Genomic DNA, 9,924 nt, shown 5'->3' with positions numbered 1-9,924 from the left:
AGGAGGGGAGGGGGAGAGCTGAGAGAGCCCCTATCCCGCCCAATCCCGCAGGGGGAACAGACCCCCTCCTCAAAATATACCCCCCTTGGCATTGCTTTGGAGAGGGTGCCGGGTTGGGAGGGGGGACTCTTTCTGGGTGGAGGGTGGGGAGGCGGACCACCCATGCCCTAGATGAGCCCTTAATTCAAAAGGAGGGAAGGGGCTGTGAGCTGATCATTGGGGAGGGGGTGCAGCTCCAGACTCCCCTCCTCCCCTTCCTGCTGCAAAGTGAAGGGAGATGTAGTTGGAGGGAGAAGCCAGAAAGGGCAGAGCCCCCTCCTCCTCCTCCTCCTCCTCCTCCTCTTCTTCCACCTCCAGCGAGAGCGAGGGGAGTGGTCTTGCCTGCATTTGAAAAGGGGAGGGTGGGTGTTCAGGCAACTGAGGAAAATCTCAGTGGTGGGCAGAAGAGGAGGAGGAGTCAAGAGGGAGCCAGGAGGGCTAGAGGGGGGGTTGCACCCGCCTAGGGAATGCCAAGGATCTAATCCCAAATTAGGGGTGCAGGAGGTGTCCCCCCCTCCCCAATAGGTGTGTGTGTATGTGCGTGTGGCACAGCGTGTGAGCTCCCTCTCTGATTACTGCACGGTGGGGAGAGGTAGGGTGGGGGGAGAACTCTTCTCACATATCATTCCCTTGTTTTCTCCCAAGGGCAAAGCAGGAAATAGTGGAGGATAGAACTGGAGAGGGGGAGAGAGGTGTTTGTGTGTGTGAGTGTGTGTGTGTGTGTGTAGGGGGGGCACCGCTGCTATGAATTTGTAATAGCCTCTTTGGGGAGATTGGCCCGCCCCTCTTCCCCTTTTTCCACCCCACTCCTCATTTTTTGTTGGAGGGGGGGTGACTCGGAGAGCCGCACGCAAACACAGATCCTTCAGCAACTGGCTGGATCTCCTCTCTCTCTCTCTCTCTCTCTGCCTTCTCTCTCCCCCACCCCTCACTTCCCACCATGACAACAAATCTAGCATTAGAATCGCCATCCACCCCATGGCCACACAGCAGGTGAGTAACCCATCTTCCCTACCTTACTTCCTAAGCCTTTCCTTGGGATTTTAGGAGAAGGGCGTAAGGGGGGGGGGTGAGCTCCCCGCCTCCATTCTCCTCCCATCCTCTGGCACCTTTTTTTTGCCAGTGTCTGCCTGGGTTGTGTGTGTAACAATTCTAAGATGGGCTGCATCTTTTCTCTTTTGGAGGCTGCTGATGGATGGGGAAGAGTCTTTGGTGCCTAGATGTGCTTCCCAAAGGTAAGTCTGTATCCTTCCTCTGTCTCCTTTCCCCCTCTCCCTCCCCTTTACCCTTTTTGGCTTTGCCAAATAATGTCCCCCCCCCCCAAGGAATAAAACCTTTTTCTTTTTTTTTAGGGACACATTCTTTCTCCTTCCCCCCCCCCCCACCTTAATCTTCCCAATTAGCCCTTCTCCTTCCAACCCTATGGAGCTATGTTTTGTGCAGGTTTGCCCATGCTTTCTGAACCCACTTCCCAAAATACAGATTTGTGCATGGGTAGATTGTGGGGAATACACACAGCATGTGAGAAAAGCATCACAACAACTCAGATGCAGAAATCAGGGAGGGATGTTAAGCTATCAGGCTGGTTGCACAAATATTTTTTGCTGATCTAGAGCTTCTGTTGCCTCTCCTTCCTCTCTCCCCCCCCCCACCCAACCCCTGTGCCTGATCTACTATTGTGTTTTCCCCCTTTTCTTATTCATTTTAATCTCCTTTGTTGTTTTTGTTTTCTTGGATATTCTTCTCTCTCCAGCTTCTGTTCTGTCACCTTGGGCTGGTGTGTGTTCGGATTTTTGTTGTTCTTCCGTGAAAGGAAAAATAAAGAAATCAAGATTAGGCTGTATCATTTCGCCAGGTGTTTTTTTCAAGGGATCTGGTCACCTCTAGGTAGACCCGAGCTGGGAGAGAGCAAGGAGAGGGGATGAGCGGTGTGGCTTTGGGGTACGCGGGGGCAAACGTGGAACCAAAGTTTCTCCTCTATGATTTCCAGGGGAAGGAATTACCAGCCGTAAAACGCTCTTGCCTCTGTGTATTTCTCATGTTTTAACTGGGGGGGGAGGAAGGGAAGAGAGGGGAGGTGCCGTTTCACACCGATTTCAGGGGCCCCTCTGTAGAGGATGGCTCTGGTTATGTCCATCAGGAAGCGGTGTGATCCTGAAGGATTGAGCCGAGGAGGATCGCCGCCGCCAAACACCTTGACTTAAAAGGCTTTCCGAAGGGAGGGAAAGCAGAAAAAAAGATGTGTCAAGCAGGTTGCAGCTGGCGGAGAGAATTGAGGGGGAACCCAGCAACCGGCATCATGGAAGGCCAGGTTGAGGTGTGTGGGAACCCTTGCCAAGACCGGGCCTGTCAGCTCTGAAGCCAGGCTGGGGCGTGATGAGGTATCTGAGCCAAGTTCCCTTATACATACGTTTGTTTTCCCTTTCAGTCTTTTTGCCTGCTCTTAAAATGCTTGGGAGAAGGAGGTAGGGGTGAGATGAAAATGATGACAAGAGACAAAATGTTCCATCAACAGAATGTGTGTGTATTTAATGTGTGTGTGTGTGTGTGTGTGTGTGTGTACATACACACACACACACATATATATATGGGTTGCTCAAGCAGGAGAGAGATAGTCATTCATCATTGATTCTCTTTTACGTCCCTTCTACCTACCTCTTGCTGTTTCCTGGGTTAATCCTCAGAATAACACACACTTAAATTTTTTGGGTGGGTGGGTGGGTGGGTTTAGAAATAGAAAGCTATTTATTCGTTGTAGATATCATTGAGTCTGTTTCTCTTCCTTTCTTCCAAGAAATCAGTAGGTTTTTCCCAGCTCTGTTGGGATACTGATAAACTGAGCATGCAGATCCCGGGCATGTTTATGAAGGCGCCTCCTCTTCACAATATTTGCATTTTATTTTAGTAGTTCACTATTTTCCCTTTCAGTCTGGAATTAGTTTGTTTCATTTCTGACCCCCAGATGAGATGAGTCCCCAGTATAGTTAATTCTTTTGCTGTGTCCCTTCTCTCCTCTCCTGTCATAGTCAAATGCCTTTAAGGGCCCTGCCGTATGCTAAATAAAAAATAAATTTTAAGGGTCACATTGCATGGTTTCCTTTTTAAATAGAAACCAAAAAGCAGCTTGAGATTTGAAAATGGCAACTGTATTTCCCTCCCTCCCTCTCTCTCTCTGTCCCTCCCTCCCTCCCCCTCTCCCTCTCTCTCCCTCCCCCCCCTCTCTCTCTCTCTCAAAATCTGAAATAATTTTGTCCTGACCTCTGCCATTCTGTATTCTTCTGTCCCCCTCATAGCATTGATTGGCAGTGATAGGACTTAAACGATGTTGGTTATTTGTGTGAAAAAATAGGATTTAAAAAAAAAATCATAATCTGAGCTGCTAATCTTTAATGCTTTTTATATGTTTTTGTATGCAAGCATGTCCTTCGTAGGAGTTGCAGTTGATAACAATGCTTTCTTCTGAATTTCTGTTTTTCCATTATTCCATCCTTCTCTTATCTTTCTGGACAACAGAAAAAAGGCCTGAGAAATATATTGCTTTTCTATTAGACTGCCATTTTTTTAAAAAAGGGAACGTTTTTGCCTTCTAGACGTCTTACCTTCGGATTCTATAATTCACATATTTTCTGGCTGACAGGTCTACAGGGGGTGTAACTGAGGATTGAGCTGCAAAATTTGCACTTGTTTTTTCCCCCCCTTCCATTGTTGTCCTTGCCAGTCCTGACACTTTTCTCAAATTCCACTCTCACCTTTTCAGTTGCACTTTATTCTTCTGAAAGTAGAACTCAAGAACTCCTATGTCTTTGGAATCAGTCTGGACCAATGTTTTTTCAATATCAGATACGTTAAGATATGTGGACTTCAATTCCCAGCATGCTGACTGGGGAATTCTGAGAGTTGAAGCCCACACATTCAACCTTGCCGGGGGAGCTAGAATAAATCTCAGCTTTGGTTCAGATTTTGATTTGTGTTTCATGGTTAGGCCAAATTAGAGGCTTTTAAAAAAAAAAAAAAAAAACTAGGCTCTGGGGATTTTGGTGACATCACATACTCTTGCCAATTTGCACAACAATTTTTTTTAAATTTATTTTCTATATCTTGGCTTTCAAGATTGAAATAATTGCTGTCAAGGATTTTTTTTTCCTGAAAGAATCCTCTTTTAGATAATGACATCAAAACAATCTGCATATCTCTAAACCAGTGTTTCTCAACCTTGGCAACTTGAAGATGTCCGGACTTCAACTCCCAGAATTCCCCAGCCAGCGAATTCTGGGAGTTGAAGTCCGGACATCTTCAAGTTGCCAAGGTTGAGAAACACTGCTCTAAACCATTCTAAAGCAATACAGACAGCAGCTCTTTTTATTTAACTTATAGATTCTTGTCTCCTCTTTTATCTCCTTCCTGTTTGTTGTGTCTTGGGAAAAATTAGCTTATTTTCTTTTTGGCTTCTTTTATGAAAACAATGTGAGAATAAATGTAAACCATGGTGACTTTCTATGCATTGGTGAGAAGAGAAGACAGAAATGTAAAAGAGCCCTATCATTTGATTTAACATAATAGATCAGGGGTGTCAAACTCGCAGGCTGGATGCATCGCGCACTGGCCACACCCACGCCCGGTTTAATGAAGGGGAGGGAAAGTTACGATGCACCACAAGATGACACCGTGACAACATGAGTTTGACACCCCTGTAATAGATCGATCGCATTGTGTCTATCTACCCTGTTTCCCTGAAAATAAGACCCAACCGCAAAATAAAACCTAGCATGATTTTTCAAGATGCTCGTAATATAAGCCCTACCCCCTAAAATAAGCCCCAATTAAGATCATCAGCCAGACGGACGCAATTAGTACTGTATTTTCCCCCTAAATAAGACCTAACTAGAAAATAAACCCTAATGTATCCTTTGGAGCAAAAAAAATACCTGGTCTTATTTTTGGGGAAACATGATTAGATCGATCTATCTATCTATCTATCTATCTATCTATCTATCTATCTATCTATCTATCTATCTATCTATCTATTTATTATCATATTTCTGAGCTGCCCATCTCCCTCAAAGAGTCTTAAAGTCCAATTTCTTTTTAACCACCTACAGCACTATTATAATTGTTTGTAATCCATATCTCTCTGAACTCTCTAACAAGATGAGGAATGGTGGCATTAACTGCTTTGTGTATAGGGTTATGGGACGGTGTGACTGCACCTATCTCCTAAATCCCTTATGGCTGCCATAAATGTTGAAACCAGATCCAACTCTCTAGCCATCTCAGGATCCTTCCCAGAAAGCTGTTCTTATATCAGTCTTCCATAATCTGGAGGTGTGGCACTTCGGTCCTCTAATTCACAATGAGGTGCTGCCATTTTTATAACTGCGTATTGTTTTCTCCCTTTTACTGTGCCTGCCTCATTTTTTTAAAGGCTTTTCTTTTTTCCCTCTCTTCGTATACAGGTAGTCCTTGACTTACGACAGTTCCTTTAGTGACTCTTCACTGAAGTTGCAATGGCTTTGAAAAAAGTGACCTATGACCATTTTTCACAACTACCGTGTTTCCCTAAAAATAAGATGGGGTCTTATTTTCTTTTGACCTCCGAAATAAGCGCCTGGCCTTATTTTCAGGGAGATCTTATTATTTTTTGAGGTGCAGGAGGCAGCGAGCAGCGTCACCTCATGGCTGCTGCTGTGTTGCAATATTTTGGGGGAGGGCTTGTTTTAGCACATGCGCTCAAAAGCCCGATTGGGCTTATTATCCAGGGAGGTCTTATTTTCAGGGAAATGACTGCTGCAGCATCCCCCCATGGTCACATGATCAAAATTTAGAGGCTTGGCCACTGACTCATATTTATGACAGTTGCAGTGTCCCCGGAGGGTCATGTAATCCCATTTTGCGACCTTCTGACAAGCCAAGTTAAAGGGGAAACCAGATTCACTTAACAATGGTGTTAGTAATTTAACAACTGCAATGATTCACTAATGAAATGTGGCAAGAAAAGTCATCAAAAATGGGGCAAAACTCACTTAAGAAATGTTTCACTGAACAACATAAAATTTGGGCTCAATTGTGGTCATAAATCAAGGATTACCTGTACGTTATTTTCATAATACGCTTAATGAAAGTGGCAGGAATTAGTTTGTGATCAGCTGCTGCTAATCACAGTAGCTCTATATTATATTCATTGTTCAGGTAATATAGTGCACCAAATATTTTGCCTCCAATGGAACTCAGGATGCTGTGCCAAAGGGGCTGTTAGAACCAAATACGAATGGTTGCTGGTATCATATGCCCCTTAAGACTGGTTCATGTTAGTGACGGTTGCAGCGTTCATGGGCCATGCAATCAGCTTTTGCGACCTTCTGACAAGCATAGTCAATGGGGGAAACCAGATTCACTTAACAACCGCGTTCATAATTTAACAACTGCAGGGATCAACTTAACTGTGGCAAGAAAGGTCATAGAATGGGGCAAAATTCACTTCACTGTCTTGCTTAACAACAGAAATTTTGGGCTCAGTTGGAGTCATAAGTTGAGGACTACCTGTATACCTGGAAAAACACGGTTGAATTTTATTCACCTCACCTGAACAACGGCAGTTTCCCTGATATGTTGATCTTCGGACTTTAAATACCTGTATTTTTACTTTTGCAATGTTTGTAACCATCCTGATGTGGTTAAGATTTCCCTCTGATTTTAGCTGTACCCTAGTAGAAAAAATATATTAGGGAGGCTATAAATACTCTTTTCCCCCCTGTTTTTATCAAAATGGCTTATCCCTGAGCCCCAAATACGTTTTTGAGGAGCAAAATAAAAAAAACAAGCCATACGCAAAATGCTGATGTTATTCTTGAGAGGAAAAATGTTTCTCTGTGCATGTTGAGAGCTTCTTCCAGTGAATTTGGATAATTTTCTCCTGTTGCAGAGCTGAATAAGCACTGTAGTATGTAGCAATGTAAAAAGCAGCCTATTCTGCTCTTCGATTAATCCGGTGTTTTTCAAACTTGGCAACTTAAAGATGTATGACCTTCAGACTGGGGAATTCTTGGAGTTGACCTCCACACGTCTTAAAATTGCCAAGGGTTGAAGAACAGTGGATTAAATCCGTGTTCTTTTAAACAACTATTAGGCAGTGCCAGAGTTCTTTAAAGAGGCAGAAGTTTTCACCTAACTAGCTCATAAACCAGTATTTCTCAAACTTGGCAACTTTTAGACAGGTGAATCTCCAACTTCCAGAATTCCCTAGCTAGATGTTTTCAAGGTGCCAAGTTTGAGGAACATTGTCCCAACTTTTCCAAGGCTGAGGTAGCAGAGAAATTCCAGTTAGCTTTCCAGGAGTTCCTGCTTTTGAGCTCTTTGCATAACCTTCAGTGTTCACAGAGACAATAGACCACTCATGATCTATGGTCAACTGAAAACTTGAGAATGACTCTTGGAAATTATGTAGAGTAGAATAGAATAGAATAGAATAGAATAGAATTCTTTATTGGTCAAGTATGATTGGACACGCAAGGAATTTGTCTTTGGTGCAAATGCTCTCAGTGTACATAAAAGAAAAGATACATTCGTCAAGAATCATAAGCTAGAACACTTAATGATAGTCATAGGGTACAAATAAGCAATCAAATCATATTGGGAAACAATTCTATAAATCGCAAGGATACAAGCACCAAGTTACAGCCCTGCAGTCATAAGTGGGGGGAGATGGGTGATAGGAACGATGAGAAGACTGATAGTAATAGTATTGCAGCCTTAGTGAATGATTTGACAGTGGTGAGGGTATTATTTGTTTAGCAGAGTGATGGCGTTCAGGAAAAAACTGTTCTTGTGTCTAGTAGTTCTAGTGTGCAGTGCTCTGTAGCGTAGTTTTGAGGACAGGAGTTGAACAGTTTATGTCCAGGATGTGAGGGGGTCTGTAGATATTTTCATGGCCCTCTTTTTGACTCATGCAGTACACAGGTCCTCAGATCAACTGAAAACTTGAGAATGACCCATGAAAATTCTGTTGAATGGCCCTGCTAGAATTAAATCCTATCATCCAACTCTATGCCCCTAGATTTGACTTTCTTTTTTTGCTACTTAACATCATCTCACCTATTTTGTGTGGGAATGTACAGGTAGTCCTCGACTTACAACAGTTCATTTGGTGACCATTCAAAGTTACAACAGCACTGAAAAAAGTGACTTATGACTGTTCTTCATTGGTATAACCTTTGCAGCATCCCCATGGTGACATGATCAAAATTCAGATGCTCGGCAACTGTTCATATTACATACAATATATACAATAGCAGAGTTGGGAGGGACCTTGAAGGTCTTCTAGTCCACCCCCCTGCCTAGGCAGGAAACCCTATACCGTTTCAGACAAATGGTTGTCCGATCTCTGCTTAAAAGCCTCCAGTGTTGGGGCATTCACAACATCTGGGGGCAAGTTGTTCCACTGATTAATTGTTCTAACTGTCAGGAAATTTCTCCTCAGTTCTAAGTTGCTTCTCTCCTTGATTAGTTTCCAACCATTGTTTCTTGTCCTGCCTTCAGGTGCCTTGGAGAATAGTTTGACTCCCTCTTCTTTGTGGCAACCCCTGAGATATTGGAACACTGCTATCATGTCTCCCTTAGTCCTTCTTTCTATTAAACTAGACATACCCAGTTCCTGCAACCGTTCTTTACATGTTTTAGTCTCCAGTCCCCTAATTATCTTTGTTGCTCTTCTCTGCATATTTATGACGGTCGCAGCGTCCTGGGGTCATGTGGCCCCCTTTTGCAACCTTCTGACAAGCAGAGTCAATGGGGAAGCCAGATTCACTTAACAATTAGGTTATTAACTTGTCAACTGCAGTGATTCATTTAATAATTCTGGCAAGAAATGTCGTAAAATAGGGCAAAACTCACAACGCATTCTCACTTAACAACATAAATTTTGGGCTCAATCATGGTTGTACATTGAGAACTACCTATTCTACTGATTTTAAACCATTCTTTTAAATCAGAAAGTGATACAATAATTTTTAACTCAAATTCGTTTTGCTCTGATTAATTTTGACTTTTTCCCCCAAAGCCCAGTGTTGTTGATGGCTGATCACGTATGACTTTGATTGCAGGACATTTTTCTCCTTGCCGTGTGTTTTCTTTTTCTCCCTAATACAGGTAGTCTTCAACATACGACCCTAATTGAGCCCAACATCTCTGTTGCTAAGCAAAACAGATGTTAAGTGAATTTTGCTCTATTTTACAACATTCCTTGCCACAGTTGTTAAGTGAATCACTGCAATTGTTAAGTTACTAATGTGATTATTAAGCGGATCTCGCTTTGCCATTGACTTTACTTGTCATAACGTCATAAACGGTGATCACGTGTCCCCAGGACACTGCAACCGTCATAAATATGAATCAGTTGCCAAGCACGTCAGTGACTTTGATCACATGACCAAGGAGATGCTGCCAGGTTCATAAGGGTGAAAAATGGTCATAAGTCACTTTTTTCAGTGCTGTCATAACTTTGGACGGTCATTAAATGAGCTGTTGTAAGTCAGGGACCACAGTTATATGAGAGTCTTGATTCCTTTGTATTGTATGTCCTTCTCCTCCCTCTCACCTCAAATCTTCATTGTCCGTATCATCTTGCCAATCTGGAGCGCCATATTTACTAGCCTGGTTTGCCTCTTTTGCCTTTCTTCCTTGCAGCCCAGAGAGTAGCTGAAGCGGGACATAGCCAATGTCGTCCAGCAAAGGGGCAGGGGCTGGAGCTCGCCGGCGGCGGACGCGGTGCCGGAAGTGTAAAGCGTGCCTGCGATCAGAGTGTGGGGAGTGCCATTTCTGTAAGGACATGAAGAAGTTTGGGGGTCCTGGACGCATGAAGCAGTCCTGCCTGCAGAGGCAGTGCACAGCGGT

General features: G+C 43.6%; 1 protein-coding gene across 2 annotated transcripts in view; it reads left to right on the top strand.

The window, feature by feature from the left end:
- The first annotated feature begins 159 nt into the window (after positions 1–159).
- Positions 160–9,924, top strand: part of FBXL19 (F-box and leucine rich repeat protein 19) — a 44,039-nt gene continuing 34,274 nt past the window's right edge. The window contains exons 1-3 of one of the 2 annotated variants that reach the window (XM_087714100.1): positions 160–1,032; positions 1,224–1,274; positions 9,718–9,922. In XM_087714100.1, the coding sequence (XP_087570226.1) occupies positions 9,749–9,922 (174 nt within the window). In that variant the 5' untranslated portion in view covers positions 160–1,032; positions 1,224–1,274; positions 9,718–9,748. Of the gene's footprint in view, positions 1,033–1,223; positions 1,275–2,234; positions 2,421–9,717; positions 9,923–9,924 lie in introns of those variants that run through there. The other variant, XM_087714101.1, reaches the window with a different exon arrangement.

This window comes from Thamnophis sirtalis, unplaced genomic scaffold (assembly GCF_051295495.1).
Source record: "Thamnophis sirtalis isolate CommonGarterSnake01/CBP01778 unplaced genomic scaffold, rThaSir2_p1.2 scaffold_4, whole genome shotgun sequence".
Taxonomy (NCBI): domain Eukaryota; kingdom Metazoa; phylum Chordata; class Lepidosauria; order Squamata; family Natricidae; genus Thamnophis; species Thamnophis sirtalis.
The sequence above is the reverse complement of the archived record's forward strand: the minus strand, read 5'-3'. Positions and strand labels throughout refer to the sequence as shown.